The 12675-nt window shown below is 50.6% G+C and overlaps 1 protein-coding gene across 1 annotated transcript; it reads left to right on the top strand.

Moving 5' to 3' along the window:
- Positions 1 to 3466: 3466 nt before the first annotated feature.
- On the top strand, positions 3467 to 6493 carry FEV (FEV transcription factor, ETS family member; the record flags this gene model as incomplete). Its single annotated transcript, XM_080933369.1, has 3 exons — positions 3467 to 3518; positions 4185 to 4259; positions 5907 to 6493. 3 exons carry the CDS (start codon positions 3467 to 3469, stop codon positions 6491 to 6493), a joined length of 714 nt encoding a protein of 237 aa, XP_080789495.1.
- Between the last annotated feature and the right edge of the window lie 6182 nt (positions 6494 to 12675).

The following is a 12675-nucleotide window of genomic DNA, read 5'->3' as shown; positions in this document are numbered from 1 at the left end:
CAATATTTAATAATAACCCCCCCCAAGAATGTGTGCAATGTCGTGGGAAAGCCCTGAGCAGTGAATACAGGACATTCTACCTTCCAGGAACGTAAGAACCAAGGATCCGAGTGCTCAGTGGGTATGAATTTTGCTTAAATTCTGAGTGAACTCTAGAGTCCATGGCTCCTGCTACATTTGATCCAACAACTATCCCCTGTACTTCATCTGTCTTGTTAGCAAAAAGGTTGGGACTTAAAGGAATCACCATTCCAATCAGTGACTACTCCAGGGTTTGAGGGCCCCAGATGCCAAATCCAGGTTCAATTAGGGCTAATTTGATCTGTGATTTAAAAAATTCAGTCGTCAACAGGGCCTGAAATAGATGTGGGGTTTCTGGTTGGTCATCTCTCGAAAAATGGTAGTGTTATCAAAAGCTAAATGCTGAACTTGATCCTTAAGCACCTACTATGTGCCATCTTATTGAAAGCTCGAAATATGAGAATGTTTAAATATTCAGTTTTAAGACAACAAGACTAAGTACAAAGGTGATTTAACTTCCTCAAAGCCACATAAATAGGAAATAGGCAAGACTCCAGAACCCAGAGCTGAATCCAGAACCCAGGTCAACCTAGCTATTTTTTCACCACCTGCTACCACGAAGAGGAAGTGAACAATAGAGAGAGTACTGGTATCTTCTCTTGGATGAACAAACAGTCCCCTAAAAATCAACAAGAGGTTATCTTTAGGGCCCAGGCAGGGAGATGTTTGTAAGTTCAAGGCCAGCCTGGTCTACAAAGGGAGTTCTAGAACAGCCAGAGCCACATAGAACCCTTGTCTTAAAAACATAAAAACTAAAAAAAGAGAAAGAGGAAGAGGAGGAGGAAGAAGAGGAGAAGGTAGAGAAGGAGAAGAAGGAAGAGGAGGAAGAGGAGGAGGAGGGGAAGGAGAAATAATCCCTAGGACCTATCAGAGGAACCCTGAATAGTTTTCTGGTCTTGGATTTGTTTGCTCCAGCTTTTCCCAGCTTCTTAGGTTTTCCTGGATCCAGGGGTCACATTTTACTTTCCACATGTATCATCCTCTGGCAGCTCATAAGGACAGATTGGAGTAGTCAGAATTGAAAATATATAAGTATTGCCCTCTGGTTCTCCTATTCAACAGGCTGGTGGTCTGTGGACTCAAGAGGGCACACAGCTTGGCAGTGAGGCAATGGAAGGGAAACTACCAAGGACTCTCTCACTGGACACTAACCTGCCACCAGGAAGAGAGGAAGGAAGTAGAATGGGGAGAATGGGGAGACTTCCCTACACACACACACACACACACACACACACAGAGAGAGAGAGAGAGAGAGAGAGAGAGAGAGAGAGAGAGAGACGAAGGGGGGAGAGAGAGATATGAACACACATTATATATGTATATATATTATATATATAATATGGGCTACAGATGCTACCAGTATGTCTTAGAACTAGAGATTAGATACGTGTGTGTGTGTGTGTGTGTGTGTGTGTGTGTGTGTGTGTATGTGTGTATTGGGCAGCACCTCACTCCTTCAACACCCAAGATCCCTGTCTGACAGAGCACAAAGCCTGAGCTGGTGAAACTTGTTCAGCCTACAGCTAGTGTCTCTGGGTAGACAGATACCCTCTCTGAACTCTTCTTCTGCTGAGAGTGTTAGTGGATGAACCTCTTCTCAGCCCTTCCCACTCTTACCTTCTTGCTGTTTCCTTCGTCAGCAGTATTTGAGGAAAGCACTAAGAGCACGAAGGAGGACTGAGAATCTTGGCTGCACACTAAGGCTCCTTTCTTGGGCGTCCCAAGCTTGTGTGCCCCACACATCCCATCTGCATCCAAACCTTCATTTCAGTCTCCATAGGATTCTGTTGACTGCCTCTCATCCTCCTCACCTACTCCTTGGTATCTTTGACTGGCAGAGATAAACTCTCCAATGACTTACAGCCAGTGAGGGTGCACAGGATCCTTGGAGAATCCATGTAGGATATTTGCAGCAGCCCCTCATATAAGCACCCTAGGAACAAGGACCCTGCAGGAGGCCTGCCCATTTCTAGCTCCCCCTCACCCCTGTATTTAAACAAGGGAGAGGAGGACCCAGAGAATAGCAGTTCTGACAGCAGCTATCTCGGTCTTAAGAAGTGTTACACAGTTGCAGAATAGGTACTGCTGATGCAGGGGCCCAACTTCAGTCTCAGATCTGGGAAGTCTCACAGGTACCCAGATACCCTGGTCTACTCGGAAGCCACATTATGAATTAGGGAGGGCACTTGTACAAGACACAACCCTATTATGATCCCTGTAACCCTGCAATGTGGTTCAGCCAAAGGAGCCTGGGAGTGTTTTTGAGAATGGGGAAAGATGGCAGAGAAACTGTTGTGGTGAGAAGTGGGGGATGAATAGGAATCTACAAGAGAAAAAAAAAAAGCAGCTTGTATTCAGCATCTATTGGTTGCAGGACTGGCAACCAATTTATAAGAACTGAATAGATTAAAAAGCAGAGTAAAATAAGGGGGAGAGGAAGAGAGGAGAGGAGAAAACTGACACAAAGCAGTGAGGAGAAGTTGCCAGGGGAGATGCCCCAGTGCCCTGCCCGAGGCCTGGGGCCAGACAAGACAGGAAACCGGGAAATCGAGGCGAGGATCGGGTCTCTAAGGACCCACAGAGAGTAGGAAAAAAAGGGGGAGAAAGCACGGGGGTGGGCAAAGATAAAGAGAGCCACGGCAGCGCGGCAGCTCGGCTGGGAGCGCAGCGACAGGCGAGAGGGAGGGAAGCGGAAATTTAAAAGTGAAGATGCAGATAAGGCAGCCTGGAGACGGGGACCCGAGTAGGGGGAGGAAAGGGGCGGAGAGTAAGCAGTGAGAGAGGGGAGGGAGATGGTTAGAAAGAGGGTTCTAGGGAAGGGACTTGAGGCTGTGGCCTCAGAGGTTCAAAGTGGGGCCAGGATTTTCGCCCCACCGATGTTTGCTGAGAGTCGGGGAGGTAAAACACACACACACACACACACACACACACACACACACACACTCACAGCCCCGTCTGAGCTCCGAAGTGGAGCCCTTCCCCCTCGTGTCTCCTGGGCTGCGGGGCGCGGGGGGCTGCCGGGTGCGCTTGGCTGAGGCGCAGCGCGTCGGAGACTTTATTGCGATGGGAAGATAAGAGGGGCGGGGGCGGGGTCTGGGGGGCCGAGGCGGCCGCACTTTAATTAAAACGGAAATTGCGGCCCCTGCCCGCGCGGGGCCGGAGGGTTGCAGGCCGCCTTGTAGCTGGGAGCGTCGCTCCTGGACCCCCTCCCTCCTCACCACACCCTGGCTGCGGGCTCCAGCCAGGCCTTGCCGGACCCGGCGGCGTCTACTCTTCCCTGTCACCCACAGTCGCCACGGGCGGGGATCGGCACCCCAAGCGCAAAGCTGACGTGCCCCCCCCCGTGCCGTTCCCCCCATCTCCCACCGCCCAGTCCCCGGCAGCGATGAGACAGAGCGGCACCTCCCAGCCCCTGCTGATCAACATGTACCTGCCAGGTATCAGGGACCAGCCGGGGGCTGGAGACACCAAGACCCTGGGCGGGAAGTCTAGGTCAAGGAGTGGGGCAAGTTCGGTGGACAAAAGGAAGGGGACGCTTCCAGAGAGTCGCTTGGGGTGTGTATGAGAGGGACTGGTGGTTGCAGTCTGGGGCAGGGAACCTGCAAGGTAGACAGCGAGCTTCGGGGTTTCGGTGTGGGTCTAGAAGACGCGCAGATTCAGGATCGTAGGAGGCTGAAAGCAGGGGTCTTTGGAGTGGCGGACACCAGGTTCCAGCCTTTCCCGAAGGCTGTGATCCGCTGGGCGTCGTCCCTGAGCCCTCAGGGGTCCTCACCTTCGTCCTCCAAGCGTTCTTACCCTCAGAGACTTCCAAGCGCCCCTTTCCTCTTTACAAGGGGCTCTGCTCGCTCAGACTCGACTAGCGCGATCCCCTCTGGGTTTTATAAGGCTCCAGCCGGCCCCTTCGGAAAGCGGATTTCCTTTTTCCTGGACGCGTTTCCTGACTTGGGCGCTACGGAGGGGCTCTGCGCCGGCTTGCATCGCAGCCTAGCTTGGGGAGGAGGAGCTGGTGGCCCGGACCCCCAGAACACTGCAGCCCCGGGCCCGCTCGGTCAAACCCACAACTTCCGCCTAGGTCAGCTTGACTGTTTTCTTCTGCGTCGCAGATCCCGTCGGAGACGGTCTTTTTAAGGAAGGGAAGAGCCCAAGCTGGGGGCCGCTGAGCCCTGCGGTACAGAAAGGTGAGCAGGCAGGTACACTGGGTTGATGGAGACGACTGCAGTCGATGGGGGCAAGGGTACTACTGCCACTAGACAGGGGGGCATCCAACATTATGGAAAATTTGAGGCCGTGGTTAGATTGTGCAGAGGCCTTCAGAAGACGTTGATTTTGTCTTTAACTTTACCATTTTCTGAGCCCTGGTCCGGTGCTAGGTTTTGGGGACAGGTCAGGTGAAAGGGGATCTTGGCCTCCAGTCCTTTTTCTGCCAAGAATGGGTTTTTTAAGCTTTCGTGCCATGGCCTTTGATATCCTTTTTGTGTCGGCTGTGTTTAGAACACAGTCATAGAACTTCCTGGCAAGGGGACCCTATTAATTTACTCTCCAGCCACCCTTGACCTAAACCCTAGTCCGTGCTTCCTGGTACCCCTGCCGAACTTGCTGGCATGTGTTTGATACTTAGGTTTGCTGCAGCAGACGCCTGTTGTCACTCAGCCACCCTGTTGGTGGCTGGCATTTCAATTCTTTACCATAGCTCCTGCCCAGCCAGTAACCTCATCTCACAAGAAGGCAGAAAGGATTAGACTGGCAAGTGCTTTTCTTTCCCAGAAGGAGAGACCCGTATCACCCAACAGGGATGTGGGACCAAGTCTCTGTTGTTGCTTCCAAGGTCTCAGATGCACCTTTTAGACCAAAGCTTCCCACGGTCTGGGACTGCTCTAAGCCGAAATCTTGACTCCTGGGACCCAACTAATTCGTCACTGGTTTGGTTTAGAGAAATTGGGGTAGAAATGGGGGGGGGTGGAGAGGTATTCTGAGTCAGTGACACTGAATAGGGAGGAGTCTGTTTCATTCTAGAGAGGAAGGGGGTAGTTTGTCCAGATTTTTGACTGCTTAAAGCTTCAGAACAGGAAAGTGTGGGTTCTGGATCATTCACCATCGCCTGCACATGAAGCTTGTCACTACCAGTTGCCCCTGAGATCTGTAGGAAAACCAGCCAGGAATCCAGCACAATCTTTTGCAACCCTACTTCTTTCTCTGGGATTGCCCACCACCCTTCCCCTAAGAGTTCTGGCATCTTCTCCAGCAGCACCCGGAGGCGGTGAGGATGGGAACCTCCTAGAATTAGCCTCTTTCCCCAGGAAACAGGGCCTCTCTGGGTTTTTGTCTGACATAGTGCTTCTTCAGTCTGGGCCTGTTTTATTTACTGCAGGTTTTTAGGTGGTAGGAACTGTCTGCTGCTTGTATAGGTGGGGCCAAGAACCATCATCTGCCCGTTCTGTCTGACTCTCTGAATAGGACCTCAACTGGTTGGGCAGTTCTTTCAGAGTGGAAACTGGCCAAGAGGGTAGGAGCGTCTGGTGCCTGGTCCTTACCTAGGGCTAAGGTTCACCACCGCTTCTCCACAGAGGAGACAGGGCTTCCCCACAACCAAACAACCACAAAACAATGTGCCCTAGGTCCTCCAAAATGAAAGCCGGTTCCGTTGTGCTCCGCTGGTCTACGCTGCTTGACCAGCTGCCTTCTGCCGCGTACAAAGACGCAGTCAGACATTCCTTTTACCCTCCGACGTGGGTTGCTACTGCTTTGGGTTGTTTCTTTGCTCCACCTCCGTTCCCCCGATTTCCAACGTGCTCGGGTCCGTGGCTGACTGCTCCCCTTCCCCACAGGCAGCGGGCAGATCCAGCTGTGGCAGTTTCTACTGGAGCTGCTGGCAGACCGCGCGAACGCCGGCTGCATCGCCTGGGAGGGCGGCCACGGCGAGTTCAAGCTCACCGACCCCGACGAGGTGGCGCGACGCTGGGGTGAGCGCAAGAGCAAGCCCAACATGAACTACGACAAGCTAAGTCGCGCACTGCGCTACTACTACGACAAAAACATCATGAGCAAGGTGCACGGCAAGCGCTACGCCTACCGCTTTGACTTCCAGGGCCTGGCACAGGCTTGCCAGCCGCCACCCGCGCACGCCCACGCCGCTGCCGCCGCTGCCGCAGCGGCCGCTGCCGCCCAGGATGGCACACTCTACAAGCTCCCGGCTGGCCTGGCCCCGCTGCCTTTCCCCGGCCTCTCCAAACTCAACCTTATGGCAGCGTCGGCGGGCGTCGCACCTGCTGGCTTCTCCTACTGGCCTGGCCCGAACGCCACCGCCGCCGCTGCTGCCACCGCCGCGCTCTACCCTACCCCGGGCTTGCAGCCACCTCCCGGGCCCTTTGGCGCGGTAGCCGCCGCTTCGCACTTGGGGGGTCATTACCACTAGACGGGACGGACGGCCGCAGCGGGGCCTCTTCCACGTGGCCCAGTGACCAGTCCCATCCTCATCCTATGAGGAGCCCCGAAGCTTCCCCCGACGTTCCTTTAACACAGATTTTGTTGCAACAGCCGCGCCCAGCCCAGGGAAGAAAGGACCGGGACCTCTGAGGTCTTCCTTCCCAGGCTTCCAGGCCCCTATTATCTTCACCCCAGGAAGGGTGCATGTACCCCCACTTTAATTTTTCTCTTTCAACTCTCCAGATTCTGGAACTCCCCGTCTTTTTTCTCTTCTCACCTGCAACCCCTGCTTCCCCTTTATGACCCCCTTTTTTTTCTGCTTTTTTTTTCTTTCTCATTTTTTCCCCTCTCTCTCACGACCTACTCCAAACGGTACTACCGCGAGGCTTCTCACACCCCCCTTTTCGGGATATGAGAAGCGTCGACAAACACCTCTGCAGTCTCCCGTCCGGATCCCAACACTCTGGCTCTGTCCCGAAGACCCCAGCCTGTGTATATTCCTTTCAGTCCCATTAAAGATCCAAGCTCCCTACTGCCTCCTCTCTCCGTTCATTGCTGCACCGGGGCCCCTCTCAGGGAGGCCAAGAAGGTTAAAGGCTCCTCGGAGGCAGAGCAGGCCTCTAAGAGTGAGGACAAGCAAGCCTGGGCGGTGGGTGGCCTGGGGCGAGGAGAATCAGGTGGGTGGGATCCTGAGAGGATGCCTCTCTCACCCTCACCCCATCCCATTTCACCCCAGCTTTCAATCCAATGAGCACCCCGCTCCGCCTGTCTCCGCCTCACCCATCTTTCTGGCATCTTCTCACAGCATCTCACCCAAGAACCTGTGACCTTTTCCTCCATTCCACCGAATCTCCCATCAGCCACTCTCCATTTTCTCCTAATTATACCCTTCCCCGCCTCCACTCCCTACTTCGTGCCGTTCTTCCAAAGCCATCGCTCCCTTTCCTTCACAAACCCCCCGCTGCTCCCAGCAGCTTTGGCTCCGACCCTTCCCATTAGACGCCTCTGCTCTTTAAAGGCTTTCTTTCATACTGTAGTTGGCGGCTGGTCCACTCTTTTCCCGCTAGTGGTGCGCGCCCTCTGCTGGTCTGAGAGAGGGTAAGCCGGGCTAAGGCTAAGTCTAGGCAGGATTTGGTGAACCGCCATCAGGTGCATTACTAAGACAAAAGGACCAAGAGAGGATTGCCTCCACATTTCCTTTAACCTTCAGAGTGAGGAGCAAAAGGAGGGGCCCAGACCCTTCACACGGGATCCAGCCTTGGGAAGTCTGGGGAGTCTGGGTCAGGTGATCTTTCTGAGGCTTCCCGGATCACCATTCAGAGGCACTTGCAACCCTTATCTCTGCTTCCTCCCCACCCCCAAAACCCGTTGTCTGGGAAACCTGAGATGTCTTCCCTTAGAAGAAAACTGTCATGAGGTTAGTTGTAGCTCTTTCCAGAACAAAGGGTCTTCTTCATTTGTAGGAGAATGCCTTGGATACCTTGGGTTCTGACAGGCAGGCAGGCAGGCAGGCAGGCAGGCAGGATATTTCCTTGTGTCCTGGGCCGAAAGGGGAAATGAAGATGGAAGATGGAAGCCTGGATAGTTAGTTTGGAGTAAGTATAGGTGAACTTCCCTTTCCAGATTGCCTATGAAGTATTCAGGCCCAGGGTAATTCACTCACTGACTTCTCCTCCTCCTCCTCCTCCTCCTCCTCCTCCTTCTCCTCCTCCTCCTCCTCTTCCTTCTTCCTCCTCTTCTTCACTTTTTCTTTCTCCTTCTCCTAAATAATGCATGTTTACTGTAGGTAATCCAGTCAGACATGGTGGTACATACCTGTGATCCTAACACTGAGAACTAAGAAGCAGAAGGAGCCAAACTTCGTGGCCAATTTGAACTAAAAGAAAAATCCTGTCTCAATAAACAAAACAAACAAACAAAAGCTTGAAAAAACACACAAAAAGCCTCCATTACATATTGGTAGATTAAAAAGTATAATGAGGCATGGGGCAGAGAGAGAAATCACTGCACCTCACACAGAGGCCATTCTTGCTCTTTCTGTCAAGTGGCCTTTCTTTTTTCTAAGCCTTTTTATTTGTTTTTGCTTTGTGAGACAGAGTTTTCTCTGTGTGGCTTTGGCTGTCCTAGAACTAGCTCTGATACCAGGCTTGCCTCAGACTCACAGAGATCCGCCTGCCTCTGCCTCTCGATGCACCACCACCTGTTTCCTATACTGGTTTTTTAAAAGATGTATTCATTTTATTTTATATGTTCAAGTGTTTTGCCTTGATGTGTGCACGTATACCACACTAGGGCCTGGTGCTTGACAAGATCAGAAGACAGTGCTGGATTGCCCTGGAGCTAGAGTTATGATTATGAGTTACCATGTGGGTGCTGGAAATTGAACTCCGGTCCTTCTCAAGAGCAACAAGTGCTTGTGGCTATCGAAGACTCTCTCTCTCTCTCTCTCTCTCTCTCTAGCCTCTATCCATGGCATTTGAAACTTCGGAGTACTCTGCTTTTTCCAAATAGCAGTCTGGCAAAGGCATGCTCCACGTCATGCCTTATTGAGCTCTTGAGATGGAGAATAGACTCATATAGTCCAGACAGTACATGAGCCAGGGGCGGTCAGACCTGCTAAAGGCTTAAGAGTTGCAGAGGGCTCTGAAGGAACAGCACGCTACAGCCCTGTTTACAGAGTTGGAGCTCACCAGAGGAGACCAAGGCAGAATGGAGAATATGAGCTGCCAAGAATTTCCTGGCAAGGGTTGAGAGGTCCTGTTCTTAGATATTTTTTAATGCATTTAAAAAATTATTTATATGAGTACATTGTTGCTGTTTTTAGACACTCTAGAACAGGGCATCAGATCCTGTTACAGGTGGTCATAATCCACCATGTGGGGAGTTTGAACTCAGGACCTCGGGAAGACCAGTCAGTACTCTTAACTGCTGAGCCATATCTCCAGCCACCTCTTTAATGCGTTTTTAAAGATTTATTAATTCTATGTGCACCCTTGTTTTGCCTTCATGTCTGTGTGAAGGTGTTTGATCCTCTGAAACTGGAATTATACACAGTTGTGAGCTGCAATGTGGGTGATGGGAACTGAACCAGGTCCTCTGAAGAGTAGCAAGTGCTCTTAATAGATCTCCTCAGGTCTCTAGACTGAGGTCTTTATATGCAACAAGAGACAGAACACAAGTCACAGTAAGGTTGGGGCTAGTAGAGGTGTGTTTAAGGAAAAGTAGTTGTGTTTAAGGAAACACAGTAAAATGCAGAAAAACTGGGTTTGAGGATTGATGGGGATGTGGCATTTAGGATGGAGAAAGGAATCCACCCTCTGAAGCATCTGACTCCCACCCTGGTTCCCAGAATGTAATGCTCAGTGTAAGTAAGCACTTCTAGAAGGACAAAGGGAAGCCACACAATGTAGTGGACTAGGAAGCAAACAGGCGGAACTCCCGAGAGACAATAGCAACACCTCTGTAGTCTGGGAAATCACCTGGGGTGTGAGAACTGTCTCATTTATTCACAGACAAGGGAGGGGACCTGAGGATGGCTGAGGGCATTGCTGAGCATGTGCATGGAAGCTGCATTAAAGCTGATGGTTCTCTGAGCTAAGGGAAAACCCCAGGAATGGCACGTGTCAAGTCTTTTGAGGAATATCCCTCCCCTAAGGTTAGGGAGGAGAGAGAAAGGACAGTGATAACTTCAACAGTTTAGAGAATACCAAGAACCCAAGCCCCACCATGTTAAGCAACCTGGCCAAAGATGAGGGACTATTGTCCGACCTGTGTGGTCTGGTTCCTCTGCCAGACCATATCTCATTCCTTGGAGGGCTTCTTCCTTAGTCTCAAACAACCTCAATGGCCTTGCTTAGGATCACACCTGTGCAGTAACCCATGTCTTCTCTGATGCCCTGTGTGATTTTGCAGATGGCAGCCAAAGTCCTGATAACATGTCATGTGAAGATCTGTGGGTTTGCTGTCTGAGGACCTATACCACTTACAGCATGTAGGCTGAGCGAATGCTGTCCCACCAGCCATCTCATCTGGGAATGTACATTCCTCAGAGCCTCTGCTTCTCTGGTTCCATATTTTGTTTTCCTCCAACATGTCTTCAAGATTCCTTAGGCGCTCTTTAGCTTGCTTGTTTGAGCTGTTTAGAACTGGGTCACATGGGGCTGTTGATAATAGAAACACATCTCGCCCTTCCATAAACCGGGCCCGGCGCCAGCCTCTGCTTTGTGCCAATATTGTCCAAGCTGTCTGCTCTCTGACCTGATCACACCTTGCTAAGTCACCTAGTTTTCAGGTGAGGAAACTGAGGCTTGGAAGAGTGAAGTGGATGGAAGAACCTGTGGTCCCAGAGCCAAATTCCTCACCTTCTGCAAGTTTTTCTCATGCTAGTCCTGTCTGGATTGTTTCTTCATGTGAGTGTGTTGTGTTAAACATTTAATCTCAGTCAGGAGTTTGTAACCCCAATTGATCATTTTATTCCCAGATGAAAGACACACAATCTTTATATTTATAATAAGCCTTCAAAGCATTAGAAGCGGGCTGATATCTACCCTTTATGTTATTATATCTACTTCCCTATCAATAACCTGAGTTATAACTTGCCATGTTCCATCTGGGCTACTCTTAACTCCAATTGGCCAGCCCTCATGGCCATGTTTTTATGATTCACCTACCCCATGGTGTCTTCTCCTCTCTCCCCTTTCTTCCTCTCCCTCTCTTTTCCCCTCATGGTCCTGCCTCAGAAGCCAAGCCGGGAAACTGAAACCCCACCTGCCTCTCTTCTGCCCTGCTATAGGCTGTAGGCATCTTTATTCGGTCAATAGTTTAAATTAAGGAGCAAGGTCATAGAACATCACTTTGTGTAAGGAATGTGATGGTTTTCTTATCCCAGAGGACAACCAGGCTTTGGGGACAGGATTCAGCATTACAACACATAGCAACAGACCAAACCTCAACAAGTGTGACCTGCCCATTGTAGGTGCATCTTCCCATCACACATGATACTTGGTTAGAAAGGATGAGCCAGCAGCTGGTCTCCTCAACATCTCCATGTAGGCTTCTGGCTGATAGGGAGAAATTGAGCTGTTTGGCAGCTCACTGCCTTCTGCTAGCCTTCACTTTCCACCTGTAGTCCTACAGGCTTGGAGTTGGTCATTGTGCTTTTGGCATGAAGGGAGTCTCACTCTATTTGATTCTGATGCCATGTTCTACTTTGTTTTGGTCAGCATGATTTTCCATGGCTTTCCCCATCCCAGGATGGTACGTTTCATGTTTAAAGGAAAGTGGCTCGATGCCTTATTGATTGTGACCTTTTCTTTTGATGAGCGTTATCTCTGGCTGGAGACAGTTTTCTATCTTCTCTTTTCCTGTTTTACTGTTCTTGTAATTTAAAAGTGATTTTATATTGTATCTGAGATCCAGGACCATGGGCTAGATCTCCTTGGTTTGAGTGCTGATTTCCTTCCTTTCAAGCTATGACTTCTAGAAACTCACATCTGTGTACCTTAGTGACCTCATCTGAAAACTGGGTATGAGGAAGGCAAGATCTACCTCATAAGTTATTGTAAGATGATGTCTTATGCAGGAAGGCAGGTACAAGATAAAATGAGGCCTATCATTGGACGAGAGGAAAGGATGGGTGGGAACAAATTTTAGAAAGAGAGGGAGGAGCAAAAGTGAGGAGAAGGAGCTGGGAGCAACGTGAAAGCAGATGTAGAGAGATTTTTCTCTGTGCATAGATACAGGTTGTGACAAATATTTTATAAGGGATGACTGTGTACAGGATTTTGTGCTGTCTAGAGGGGAAAGTCATATCATATCAACTGGATCAGAGGTGACTCTGTGGCGTTTTCCTTCATGTAGCAACTTAATTGAGTTCAAGAGAAGGTGCAATGGTGGGATGCACCAAGCCTGCCACAGAATTGAAATGTTTGGGGTTGGCATGGTAACAACTGAGCAAAGGAATTGTGAGTGGGTGCAGCATGGTAAGGTACTACACTAGAACCGCCCGGGTCAAACAGTACCCTGGGGGCCAGCGGTGGAGCTGCTGAGATAAATTAGTGCAAGTTCCATATGGTTCTGCAGTGCCGGAACTAGTGTGAGAGCGACCACCTGGGTCAGAGAAAGCGAAGGACAACGTGGAGCAGTAACGTGCTCGGGAACCAGTCTCGCACT

The sequence above is a fragment of the Micromys minutus genome (genome assembly GCF_963924665.1).
Source record: "Micromys minutus genome assembly, chromosome: 19".
Lineage (NCBI taxonomy): Eukaryota > Metazoa > Chordata > Mammalia > Rodentia > Muridae > Micromys > Micromys minutus.
The sequence above is the reverse complement of the archived record's forward strand: the minus strand, read 5'-3'. Positions and strand labels throughout refer to the sequence as shown.